Source organism: Orcinus orca, chromosome 17 (assembly GCF_937001465.1).
Source record: "Orcinus orca chromosome 17, mOrcOrc1.1, whole genome shotgun sequence".
Lineage (NCBI taxonomy): Eukaryota > Metazoa > Chordata > Mammalia > Artiodactyla > Delphinidae > Orcinus > Orcinus orca.
Window position 1 is genome coordinate 87,237,727 of NC_064575.1, and position 13,613 is coordinate 87,251,339.

General features: G+C 56.1%; 1 protein-coding gene across 23 annotated transcripts in view; it reads right to left on the reverse strand.

The window, feature by feature from the left end:
• ARHGAP39 (Rho GTPase activating protein 39) overlaps nucleotides 1–13,613 on the reverse strand; it is a 74,062-nt gene that overhangs the window by 25,274 nt on the left and 35,175 nt on the right. For 22 of the 23 annotated variants that reach the window (XR_004481004.2, XR_004481003.2, XR_004481002.2 and 19 more), the window contains one exon: nucleotides 7,427–7,861. The exons of the other annotated variant lie outside the window; for it this stretch is intronic. Coding sequence is in view for 16 of the 22 variants with exons in the window: in XM_004265233.3 (XP_004265281.1) it covers nucleotides 7,427–7,861 (435 nt within the window). In the remaining 6 variants the exon portion in view is untranslated. The remainder of the gene's footprint in view (nucleotides 1–7,426; nucleotides 7,862–13,613) is intronic. 23 annotated transcript variants of the gene reach the window in all.

A 13,613-nucleotide genomic window follows, 5' to 3' on the forward strand; every position in this document is an offset into this window, starting at 1 on the left:
ATAGCCCGGGAACAGGAAGAGGCCACTGTGCTGAGACGCAGCAGGTGGTGAGGAGGGGGACACAGAGGGGCTCGGGCCGGGCCACCAGGCCCCGTGGGCTGGCCATGCCAGGAAGCCTGCACGCCCCTTCAGGTCAGGGGGCAGCTAACTACAGCCTGTGGGCCACGTCCAGCCTGCTGCCTGTTTTTGTATAGCAGGTGAGCTAAGAATGGTTTATATATTAAAATTTTTGTGTGTGTGAAATGTGAAAACTACACGAGGTTCAAATTCCAGTGTCCGTCAGGAACACGACGTGGGAACACAGTCCCATTCGCTCATCTGCAACAGTGACGTGCGTGGCCACAGCAGAGACCACAGGAGGTGCTTGCATCACTCAGCGTGGCGCAGGCCCGGCGATGCAGCTGCACCTCATTGGCCTGAGTGCCACACGCATGGCCGACCCATGACATTTCACTGACGCTTTTACTACCCTGCCTATCCACAATGCCACACCACGAAGAGAGTGGGCATGTACCGTTATGCCTTTCAGGCGCGGTGGCATGCGGGCTCTTTGCTGCTGGGTCGGTAGGACACACAGCCCTGCTGGAAGCACTGCAATGTCCCAAAGTGCACAACAGTCAGAGTTCGAAATGGAAACCTCATCGCAGCAGAATTACTTCACAAAATGAAAACGAAAAGGACCCTTACACCAAGTAAGCTCCCAAGGGGCTCATTTGTTAGCCAAGCAAGGAAAGCAAGGAATGCTGTTCACCAATGATGAGTTTATTAAATTGTGTTGACTGCAGCAGCGAAAGTTATGCATCCAGAGAAAACAAACCTGCGTCAGACTACCAGCCTTTCGGCACAGACAGTCTTGAAGAGTCAAGGACAGTGAGAGCAGCGACAGCAGCCACGGATCAGAGGGTCCCCGGGCTCCGGACACCGCTCTGCAGGTGCTACTTCACTCAAGCAGTCAACACTGAGTCTGAAGTGACTGAGCAACTGGCCTCCATGAATCCTCTCTGTGGAGCAACTGCAGCTGAAAGTACTGCCAAAGAAGCTGAGAAAACACCTAATGCAGCCCAACCTGAAGTGGAATCTGCTAAGATGTGTGAACAACTGATCACGCTAAAACACGCATGTCAGAAGAAGCTCAGCTGGGAACCCACAGGCCCGCACAGGGTGGGTGTTTTTTTGGTTTGTTTGCGGTACGCGAGCCTCTCACTGTTGTGGCCTCTCCCGTTGTGGAGCACAGGCTCCGGACGCGCAGGCTCAGCGGCCATGGCTCACGGGCCCAGCCGTTCCACGGCATGTGGGATCTTCCCGGACCGGGGCACGAACCCGTGTCCCCTGCATCGGCAGGCGGACTCTCAACCACTGCGCCACCAGGGAAGCCCAGGGTGGGTGTTTAAGGGTACACACCGTACCCTTCACTGGCAGGTGCTCTGCAGAACACACCAAACCCATCACGAGTCATGAGACAGCAGCATCGGCTGAGAACTTCCTCTGCTCTCCTGGACTTTGCCATCACCAGTTCCAGGGATTTTTGTCAGAAATAGAAGCGAAACATCCCGACTTGACCTACTACACAACAGTTTAACAGCTTGAAAGGGGAAAGTTTTACTGCAGTTTTTTAAAAAACTCACGACCTAGACTGAAATTTTCTGTTTGAGAAAAACCTCTACTCGACCACTATCATCAAACATTGAATATGAGGGTTTTTTTTTTCAGATTTGAGAATGTTTTTCAATGAACTCAACCTAAAATTATAAGGCAAACAGAGCTTATATGAGATACCGAGACTGCAGTAGAGTCATCTTGACTACAGTGAACGTGAGTCACAAATAATATCAGAGGCTGTTCTATCATCTCCTTCCCGTGCCACAAAAATTAAAACAAGAAGATCTCCATTCCCACACAGTTTTGCAGCAGATATATTTTCTGAGCTCAAACTACTGGTGAACCTCAGAGGTACTGCAGGTTTAGTCCCAGACCACTACAATAAAGCCAGTCACATGAACGTTCTGGTATCTCAGTGCAAACAAAAGTTATGTTTAGGGGCTTCCCTGGTGGCGCAGTGGTTGAGAGTCCGCCTGCCGATGCAGGGGACACGGGTTCGTGCCCCGGTCTGGGAAGATCCCACATGCCGCAGAGCGGCTGGGCCCATGAGCCATGGCCGCTGAGCCTGCGCGTCCGGAACCTGTGCTCCGCAACTGGAGAGGCCACAACAGTGAGAGGCCTGCGTACCACAAAAAAAAGAAAAGAAAAGAAAAGAAAAAGTTATGTTTACACTATACTGTAGTCCATGCAATAGCCCCCTGGGTTTTCTGAGGAATCTGAACTCTAGGATTTAAATGATAGAAGAAAAGCCCACAACTAGCTAAGATGCTCTTAAGTACAAAGAGGAGACAGGGACGCTTCCTAGCACACACGAGGCTTGGGTGGTGCCCAAAGAGCAGACTGATGGCGCTGCAGGGAGAGAAAGTGACGGGTGGCACGGGTGGGCCGGGGAGAAGACGGAACGAGGATCCTTCTGGCCACACGCGAAGGTGGCACCAGGCAGACCTAGGCCTCCACGTGGAAGAGAAAACTATAAAGTTAACACAAGACATATAAGCGAATACCTCTGGGCCCAGGCCAAGAAAGAACTTTCTAAGCAAAACGTTAAAAACAAACCACAGGCTTCCCTGGTGGTGCAGTGGTTAAGAATCCGCCTGCCAATGCAGGGGACATGGGTTTGAGCCCTGGTCCGGGAAGATCCCACATGCCGCGGAGCAACTAAGCCCGTGCGCCACAACTACTGAGCCTGCACTCTAGAGCCCACGAGCCACAACTACTGAGCCTGCACGCCGCAACTACTGAAGCCTGTGTGCCTAGAGCCCGTGCTCTGCAACAAGAGAAGCCACTGCAACGAGAAGCCCATGCACCGGAACCAAGAGTAGCCCCCGCTCACCTCGCCGCAACTTGAGAAACCCGTGCACAGCAACGAAGACCCAACGCAGCCAAAAATAAATAAACAAATTTATTATAAAAAAAAAAGAAAAAGAAAAACCATAAGGCGAAAATAATGGCAAATTTGGTTGCGTCAAAATCAAGGACACCAGGGACCAGTCAGCAGGCACGCCGAGGGGAGGAGCTGAGCCCTGGGGTCCATGAGGGCTCCTGCACACTGAAGTCAGCCAGCAGCTCCAGAAGAAAGTGTGCGAAAAGCAGAAGCAGCCGATTCACATCTGCGAGATTCTGCCTGACCAGATCTGCTGGGTAAGCCCGGTCCAGAGCCGCCCTGCCGGTCACTCACCCCAAACGCTCCCACCCGGGCCCCGGGCACAGAGGAGGAGGTGCAGGGCTGCCCCGGGCTGCAGGGTGCACGCAGCTTAAGAGCAGTGTCCTGTGGCGGGAGCATAGCCCACAGCCCCCCGTGCACAGGAACACGCTGGGCGGTGGACACACGCATGGAGCAGTTCAGGGACGATGCAGGAAGAAGGATGACAGGAAGAGCCTGGGCCTGGAGGATACGAGGATGGTAAACCACATCCTCTCGCCGTATCAGGGATCCCCAGGAAGCACCCCCGCAATCATCCCGCCAGACCAAGGACAGGTGATGGAATGGGTGAAGCATGACCCTAACCCTACAGGTTACTGATGAGAAACACACCTAAAGCGCATGGGAAAGGACTGCCGTTCAGAGGCAAATACTAACCACGGAGAAACTGGCCGACGTCAGTTCCAAAGCACACTTCAGGCAAAAAACATCAGCAGGTAGACAACGTAACGACAAAGGAAAAACGCATCAGGACACCTAACTGCAAATCCATATGCAGCCGGCCCACAGCTTCCACACACAGGCAGCAGCAATGCGAGACAGGAAGGAGGGACAGACCAGTTCCACCGTGTGGGGAGACTTTACCTCTCAGAATCGATACATCAGGTAGACAAAAAATTAGTAAGAAACTCAATTGACACAATTAACAGATTTGACCTAACAAACACACAGAGAACTCTGGACCTAACAGAGAACAGAAATTTTTGAAGTAGTCCTGAAATCATTTATAAAAATTCAGGATTTAGGCTACAAAGCAAGTCTCAAAAAAAAAAATCATGCTTTCTGGCCAAAATGAAATTAAGTTCACAATCAAGAACAAGAATGGAGAGTAACCTACAGTTTTGGAAATTAAGACATTTCTAAATTACAAACGAGTCAAAAAAGCAATCATAATTAAAAGTAGAAAATATTTAAAATTGAACAATGAAAATTCTACATACCAAGAGTTGTGTAATAAAACTTAAGTAGTATGCTGAGGGAAGCATGACTTCAAAAGTCCATTTCAGAAGAAACAGTGAAAATAGATGAGTTAAGTTTCCAACAATAAGTTAGTAAAAGACTGAGAAAAAAATGTCCAACAAATAGAAGAGCAGTGACATAAAAGAGGCTCTTGAGAGCCGGAGCGGGTTCTCTGAGAAGACTGAGCACGTGGAAATCCTCCAGGAACCGGCACAAGGCACGGCAGCAGGAGCGAAGGGCCTGTGTGGACAAACGTCCACGAAGGAAGGGGCAGCACCAGGGCAGCCTATGCCAACGTGTCTGTGACTTAGATCAGCACGCCTCCATAAAATAGGATTTCAGACAGTAAATGCCTGAACATTCCTGCAAGCAGTAAAGAACAGAAACCAGTAGTTAAAACTCCATCCACACAGGTCACAGGCCTGGCTGGTGAGCAAGTGCTCTTTGCCAGACACTCTAGCAACAGACGACGTTTCAGAGGAAACACTCCCACTGTTGATAAAAAGCCAGGACACACAGAACAAGGAGAAAAGTATAGGCCATTTTCACTTATCAACATGGAAAAAAATCCTAAATAAAATATTCGCAACCTGAATCTATTTTAAAAATTACACAGAGTATCCCAGGAACACATGAGAGAGACGACTGTTTAAAAATGCTGATTGTAGTAGTGCCTGGGGCCGCTGAAGCCAGCACCACAAAGTGGGCATCTTAGAAGAACAGACATTCACTCTCTCACGGTCCTGGAGGCTGGAAGCCCAGGATCAAGGTGCCAACAGGGCCGGCTCCTCCTGGATGCTTGGAGGGAGTCTGTTCAGGCCCCCATCCAGCTTCCGGTGGGGCCAGCCATCCTTGGCGTCTCTCGGCTTGCGGCCACAGGGCTCCAGCCTCTGCCTCGGCCGTCAGGGTACTGTCCTGTGCATCTCTGTCTTCTTGCAAGGATGCCAGTCCTGCGGGACTAGGGCCTTGCCCACTCCAGGGTGGCCCCATCTCAGCTTAGCTAATGATGTCTGCAGCAGCCCTGTTTCTCCATAAGGCCACATTCACAGGTGCTGAGAATTAGGACTTCAGCATATCTCTTGGGGGACAAAATTCAACCCACAATAGACTAAGAAAATGTACTGGATGAGGTTCCACATCCATTCATGCTAAAAAGCCTAATGATAGAGAGGGACGCCGCTGCCTGAGGCCAGCGTCACGCAGCCTGAGGCCAGCGTCACAGTGCTACACGGACAGCAGGCCAGCAGCCTGAGCACAGGGACAAGCCCTCCCTGGTTCATCCTCACTGTGAAAGTGCTGGCCAGCTTGGGACAGCTGGCCAGTGTCACAGGCAACCCGGGAGACAGACGGTGAGCACTACTGAAACTAACGAGAGTGCAGCAAAAGTGTAAAAACAGGACTGACAAATAAAAATTCTTGTCTGTGTACCAGTAACGATCATATGACTTTATATGGTACCTAAAAATAAACCTTAAAAACATATGCAAGTCCTTTGTGGAAAAAAGCGTAAAATGCACCACCTTCATCTATGGGATAAGGTGACATAATCAAGGTGCCTACTCCCCACAAATCCAACACAATTCGAATCCATGTCCGAACAGGGCTTCCTGTGGGAACCCGATCCCAAGCCGCCCCATGATCCGAGTCACCACACTGCACCCAGGACGCTTTTGGAAAGAAGACGCTCCCACCCACAGATAGCGGGCGTGGGTGCTGGACACGTTGGTCAACAGAATCCTAAAGAGTCCAGTCCCTTTACCTGACTGCAAGGATGAGCCGGCACCCACCACAACCCAAGGCAAACGGGAGGGTATCTGAGCCCAAAGGCTGTCAGATCTGCAGGGCGGGAGGAAGCAGCCCGCCTGAGCTCCATGAGGACACCAGAAGGGCGGAAGGCTGCTTTTAAAACTCAGCCGTTGGCTTCCTCCTTGGGGCTCATCCCGGGCTCTGGCTCCTGAGGACAGCTCCCAAACAGCCTGTCAGCCCACTCAGGCCACCTGCCCAGGCCTCAGGCTCTGGCCCGAGCCCAGTGTGTGTCCCGCACCCACGCTGACCTGCCCCCACGCGTGTCCGGCTCCCCGTGCTGTACGGGAGCAGCACGGTTAGTCTCGAGTCCCAGCACGTCCGCCTCTGCCGTCTGCCCCCTGCACCCTTGGCACACGACGCCACTGTCCCTGGCCTGGCACGTCATTCTCCAAGAAGCAAATGGACCCACCGTGTAAGTCGGCTTTCGACTGCTTTGTGATTTCCACCGTCCCCAGGTGAAACCCAGCCTGCCCAGCCCCTTTCCCACCACCCGTCCCCGCCCAGCCTCCAACTCCAGATCCTCCCTGGCTTCTTTCTGGTAACTTCCAGCCTGTTTGTTTTCTCCAGGGCACGTGTCATCCGGCCATTCCTTCTGGACTTGGTCCCTTGAGAGCTGGGCCCTGGGGTTGACTCTGGGGCCTGGGACAGGGTCTGCTGAGTGCCAGCTCTGGGGTACAGGCACTCAGGGTTCAGCCTCTGGGGGATGGGTACTCGGGGTTCAGGCTCTGGGGTATGGGCACTTGGGGTGGGCCACAAGTGCTGGGGGGAGATGTCCAGATGTGCGAGGCCAGCAGGAGGTGGAAGCCCTCACTGTTCTCCAGTCCAGGAGGGCAAACAGTCACCTCTGCACACAGCCACGGCGGCCGCTGGAGAGGGCAGACACTTCCTGGGCTCCGCCTCGCTGCCGACCACCTCAGTCCTTCCTTTGTAAAACGGGGGTGACCCCCTCACCTCCCTCCCAGGATGCTGGCGAGATCTGTCAAGCCTGGGCAGGGGTGCTCGGTGCCAGGTGGTACGGATCCCCACGGATCTGCGTCCCGAGACCAACAGGCTGGTCTGCCTGGGGAAGGCACCCCCTCCTCACGCGTACTCTGCGGGGCGGCTCTGGGGTCCCGAAGCCACGCTCGCACTTCCCCCCACGGAAAGAACCAAGCAATTTCACAAGTGGCCAGGTAACCTCCAGCCCCGGGGAACAGGTCCGGAGAGCGGAGCAGAGCAGCCCTCGCTGCCTGCCGGGCTCCGCCCCCAGCGGGGGCAGGGGAGCGCGGCCCTTCCTCCCTGCACAGGGTCCCACCCCCAGGAGGCAGGCTGCTGCGGCCCCCGCGGCCCCTGCACCCCCCGCGTCCGGCCCGGCCTCACCTGCCGCTCTCCTCCTTCACCGCCCCGAGCACGGCCTGCCGGCTGGCTCGCCCCACACTCTCCTGCACCTTGTCGCCGGCATCCAGCTCGGGCTCCAGGGACGAGCTGGTGCTGCCGTCGTGGCTGACGCTGCTGCCCCTCCCAGGGCTGTTCTCAGCCGAGGCTCTGGGGGAGTCGGTGTTCTGCTTCAGGGTCTGCAGCTTGGCCAGGGGGATGATGTCGCAGTCCTGCGGCCGGTGCCACACCGTGCGCTGGGTGGTGGCGTTGTAGTAGTAGAAGCGCGACGTGTTGGGGTCGAAGAGCTCCCACCACTGGTTCTCGCTGGTGCGCTTGATGCGCACGCCGGCCGGCGGGTCCCACACGCACTCGCCCGTGACCAGGTTGGCGTACATGCGCTCGCGCGTGCGCGGCTCGATGATCTCCACCCACTCCAGCCTGGGGAGAGGGGCGGCAGCGTTAGGGTGCGAATATCCTGCCCATCGGGCCACCCGCCCTGCGTCCCGTGTCTGCAGAATGGCTCATCCAGCACCAGACCCGTCCTCGTATCTGCCTGCCTCAAAAGCAAGAAATCTTGTCACTTATAAAACCGACGCATACCTAAATTCCACCCACTTCTGATTTTCTACACGCTCATTAGAGCCCAGCCCTGGGAGTGCTGGGGGTCTTCCAACTGGCCCCTCTCTGCTGGCCCCACATTAGGGATGCCCTGGGTTCTGGCCCCCTGTCCTCAGAGGGCCCGGACCACGTGCACTGCCCACACTCCTCCCAGCCAGGTGCCAGGTCCCTACAGGATGCCCTGGCGGCTCTTAGCAGCAGCCACTGCAGGCCACCAGCACCCGTCCACCTGCAGCAGAAGCGGACTCCACCGTTACTGTGATGCCCCAGTCAAAAGCGGAGATGGTTCCCCCCAGAGGCCCCCCGAGCACCCCCCACCCCAAGGAGAGGGCTTCCATCCACGTAAGGCCTTTTTTTTTTTAAGAGTGTAAATTAAAGCTATTCAGAACAAGGCAATTATGATGCCGATGTGTTTGATTATCAGGGTGTGCTCCAGCTGACAAGGAGCATTTTTTATTCTGCTTCCAAGTTTCAACAAACAACAATCTTGAATGCCATGCACTGCTCTGCAGTGTGGATGCACCGTGTCCACTGTTCCTGGACTCTGTGATGGGCCTGGTCCTCACCACCACTGGGATGGTCAGGAGCTTCCAGGGCTTCGGAGAGAAGGGGAGGCACCCTGCTCCTTGCCTTCTGCTGAAGGCCCAGTGTTTCACTTGGGAGCCCGGGTGGGCTTTGGCAGAGGGCTGAGAGGGCAGCCCTTCTCTGAGGACCTCATCCTTCTCTGAGGACCTCATTCCTACTCTTTGAGGCCAGAAGTGCTCGGGGTGGGGAGGAGAGAAGGCACAGTCCTGCGGGCGATGAGCCCCGATCGCTTAGGATGCGCGCGCGCGCGCGCGCGCGCGCACACACACACACACACACACACACACACACACACACACACCTGCCCCACAGCAGCCCTGCAGGCTCTAGGGCCTCCTTCTGGGTCCACAGTCATTTCTGGAAGCCAGCTGAGCCAAGGCAGGCTAGCATAGTGGGCAGGGCACAGCAGCTGAATGGTGTGGAGCCACAGAGAGGGCAGGAGATGAGGAGGGAGCAGGAAAGAGGGAGAGCCCTGAGGATCCTCAGGGCTGGAGGAGGAAGTGCGAAGTGGGCCCGGCCTGGGGGCTTGGCTACGTCTGAGCGGCCTCCCCCCTCCCCGGTCATCCAGCCAGCGAGCCCCCTCTCTCTCCAAGCTGCAGCCCTCCCGTCTCCCTCTACCTGCGGTCACACTGGGCAGCTCTCAGTGGGGGAGGGCACTGGGGCTCCGTGCTTGCCCATGTGGGACCGCTGCCTAACCTGCCATCCTGTAGCGGGAGGAGCAGGGGCGGGAGGAGCAGGGCTGGGTGGGCATCCTGGGGTCAGACGGCTCGACGGACAGAGGCCGTGAGGCGGTGTCCTAGACGTAGAGGACAGGAGGCAGACCTCGCGGCACTGAGTGGACCAGCCCCTGCCCTGCTTCTCTGCCTGGTGGGAGTGTGTGGCCCTCTCACACCCTCCTGTCCTCTCGCCCCCTCCTGCCTGGATCCCCATGGCCGCCAGCTGGCCATTGTCCACACAGAAGACGGAGCAAACTTCTAACTTTGGGAACTGGGTACTTTTAACCAGGAAGCTGCGGCCGCCTGCACTGCCCTAGGATGGAAGGCACCGCCAGCGCAGCTCAGCGGGCACCCCGCATTCAGCCAGAGGATACGGGTGCCACCAGGCTTGGAAGCTGGCGGGCACTGCCCGAGGGCGCCCCCCACCCAGGGACGAAGGCGCCTGGAGACCAGGCCAGGAGCTGGGGGTCTTGCTCCCGTGAGGAAGGAAGCCCTGAGGTTCCGAGATTGCCCTCAGCTGACCGCCTGCTCTCCCCTTGGGCCGCGGCATGGGATCGGCTGGGACAAAAGGCAGACGCTACCCAAGGAAGGGCTGACCCAGCAGAGATGCTCAGAAAGCACTGGACTGGACACTCTGAGCCCCACGGAAGCGATAACAATTCTTATTTTTGCTCTAAATACGTTTTCAAATGAATTTAATGGCGATAATTCTCTCTGAATAAAGAAAAGCATCTGTTCCCTTTTCAGCGCATCCCTGTGTGCACGTGGGCAGGACCCCGCCTTTTCAGAAGAACGTTCTGGGCGCTCCCTACGGCACTGAACCAAGTCCCCCAGGGACCCAGGGGGCAGAGAATGTGCTGGAACCTGGAGCCTGGGGAGGGCCGGGAGCGAGCGGGGCCCGAGCAGACCCCATGGCAGGGAGGGGAGGGCAGACCTCGCCCCCGAGGTCGGTGCTGTCCACACCTAGCACCTGGTCAGTGGGGGCTGCAGAGCCTAAGGATGCTTGGTCCCCGGGCACGTGATGGAGGAACGGTGCTGAAACCACTCTGGGGCTTCCCTGCCAGTAGGAAGGGTCGGGACCTGTGGGTGACAGACTGATCACAGTGACCCACCCACACCATCGATGGAGTTCGAGGGAGATTTATATGGCGACGATGTCTAACATGAATTGGGTAGGAAACGATGAGCCATTTGGGGAAAGAGCCGGAAGATTCAAGATGACAGTGGTTTCCTGGGTGTGACGCCGGCCGCGGCCTCTCCCCGTGGGCCGGGCAGGCTGCGTGGACGACCTGCCTCTTTCCTCCAAGTCCTGGAGATGTTTGCTCGCAGACAATGACCTGTTCAAACACTTACTTCCGGGGAGAGCCTCACGAGTGCCAAGTATGTCCCAGGCAATCTGCCAGGTGAAAGGGAGGCGAGTGTGACCAAGCACAGCCCCTGCAGTGGGGATCCTGCAACAGGAGAGGCAGGACCGTTCACCAGGGAAGGGGCAGCCTCTCCAGCAAACGGTGCTGGAAGCTGAGGTCTCTGGGCAGGAGGGCCCCTAGCTCACGCCACACACAGGAAGCTCACGCCTAGCAGTGACTAAGAACCCAGAGGCACTAAAAAAAGATCAGTAAATTGGAAAGTAAAAGAGATTTGGTTTCTCTGGACACATTTGGTGAGAATATTAAATATGTGCAATATAAATTACAGATAAAAGGTTCATATACTTAATACATAAATTTGGACAAGAAGAAAACAAATATACTATAGGAAAATGGGCGAAAGATAAGAACAGACAATTCTTAAAGTAAATAACATATGTGAAATGTCCCACTTCACCTGGCATCAGACATAAAACCCACGCCACACTGAGGGCCCCAGCCCCCGGTCACCACATCCAGGCCCGAGCCTTGTCCTGGGGGAGGCTGTGGGCAGACAGGGGCAGCGTGCAGGGCCCCACAGAGGGCACGTGAGGGCACGACATCTCCAGCCCAGCAACCCCTACCCCGATCTCCCTGAAGACACACCGCCAAGAAAACAAAATGACACAAGCACCAGGCGCTCACCGCAGCATCACTCCTAAGTGCACGCTAACTGGAAACACCTACACTGAACACGGGGCTGGCGGGCCACCACACCCAGGAGGCTGCAAAGGGGGCCACCTCTGGGGCCCGAGGTCCAGGGCACCCTTCCAAACAGACGTAGGAGATAAACCAGAAAACCTCCTGCAAGAGGTAGGTGGGGGCACGGAGAAGGTCTGGGGGGGCCCTTCTCTGCATATAAATACCTTTTGAATAGTTTTGTCCTTTGAAAGCATGTTAAGGGTCTACATGTTTAAAAAACAAAATTAGGGACTTCCCTGGCAGTCCAGGGGTTAAGACTCGGCGCTTGCACTGCCGGGGGCTGAGGTTCAATCCCTGGTTGGGGAACTAAGATCCCATAAGCCGAGTGGGCACGTCCAAAAACACCAAACCAAAACAAACCAAAACAAAATTAAATCAATAAGAATGGAAAGGGAGAGGAAAAAACCTCAAACTGAAACAAATGGACGCAACTGTATTTCGATGAACATCACAACCACAAGAGGGAGAAGCAAGCTAACCCGGTGTGAGCACAGGACCAGACCCCAACCCTGCTGCTGGGGGAAGGGTGCGTGTGGGCGTGAACTAAGTCCTGGACGTTTTTCTAGTATGTGTATGTATACACACACACACACACAGACACACACACAACTCTGTAGCAGAATGGGCAAGCGACTTTGAAACCATCTTGGACACACTGTCAGTTGAACAAACGAGTCATTGCACTGCGGCTCTTGGAAACAGGGCTCTCCTGGAGGAGGCGCAGGACGGTGGTACAGGAGGCGGCAAGAAAACGCCTCAGAAAAGGGCCGGCCGCGACCGGAGATGTCCACGCAAACTCAGCGCTTCTAGCCCTTCTGCTTAAAGGGTCAAGAAACACACACGTCGCAGGAGCCACGAGCACACGCGCTGGTCCTTAGACCCTAGTCTTCCCTTGGGGAACGGGGCCCCTCAGAGAAACAGCTGACGGGGGGTGGGGGGAGGCAGCCCAGGATGCACCTGGAGCCCGGGGAAGCCACCAGGAATCACCAGGGCCAGCCTGGAGGAGTCTCACCAGCCCATCTGGTACAGCAGAGCACCAAGTCATGAAGTGCGGGATGAACGACAAACCACGGAAAGCAGAACGGACTTTGTGATTCCACACTGACAGGGATCCACAAGTGAACACAGCGATGGGGAGGAGGGGCTCTTGCTCCCGAGGGACAGGGGGCACCGGCCGGCCGGTGTGGACCGGGTGCCGTGGCTGGGAAGGCATCCAGCTCTGCACCCATCCCAGGAAGGCCCAGGTCGAGGAAGAAACGGTGGAAGCCCCGAAACTGGCGAGGAGCAAGGCAGTGAGGCAAACAGCCACTGTCCCGAGAGTAGGTGGGCGGCAGGTGGCCGTGAACCTGCAGAAGGACACACTCTGCTCAGAAATCATCGGAAAAACCAACCTGAGTGCTCTTTTTTTTTTGCGGTACGTGGGCCTCTCACTGTTGTGGCCTCTCCCATCGTGGAGCACAGGCTCCGGACGCGCAGGCTCAGCGGCCCTGGCCCACGGGCCCAGCCGCTCTGCGGCATGTGGGATCTTCCCGGACCGGGGCACGAACCCGCGTCCCCCGCATCGGCAGGCGGACCCCCAACCACTGCGCCACCAGGGAAGCCCCCGAGTGCTCTATCTTAACAAGGGTGGCTTCCCTGAAAAAGTGTCTATGTCGCAAAAGGCAGAGGAAGGAAGTGGAAATCTTCCAGGTTACAAAACACAAAGGAGACGTGCAGCAGACTCGGGGTAAGCGGCGCTGGAGGGGCCGGAAATGCCACGAAGGACGGCAAGGAGCCAGCGGCCAAAGCCGGACCAGGCGGTACAGGAGGCGGGTGCTTCCCATCGCACAGATTTACGCATGGCGCCTCCTGTCCCGGGAAATGTGAGCAAACACGGGGCTGGATGTGCGTGTCCCCCCAGATGACTCAGAACAGTGCTGTTTGTGGAAGGAGCAGCGGCCGCACGGTGGCACAGAGCATGAATCTGGGTAAGGGGACCTGATGCTCAGAGCACTCTTCCTGTTCGTGCAACTTGTGGAATTATTCCCAAACAAAGCCATAAATTAGAAAAACGCAAGTGATCATCTGTGGCCGCCTGCCTCCGCGTGGATGCCCAGAGGGCGCCTAAGGGGCTGGGCCCAGCTGAGGGCTGGCAGGGTGTCCACTGCCTGAGGAGAAGCCCTC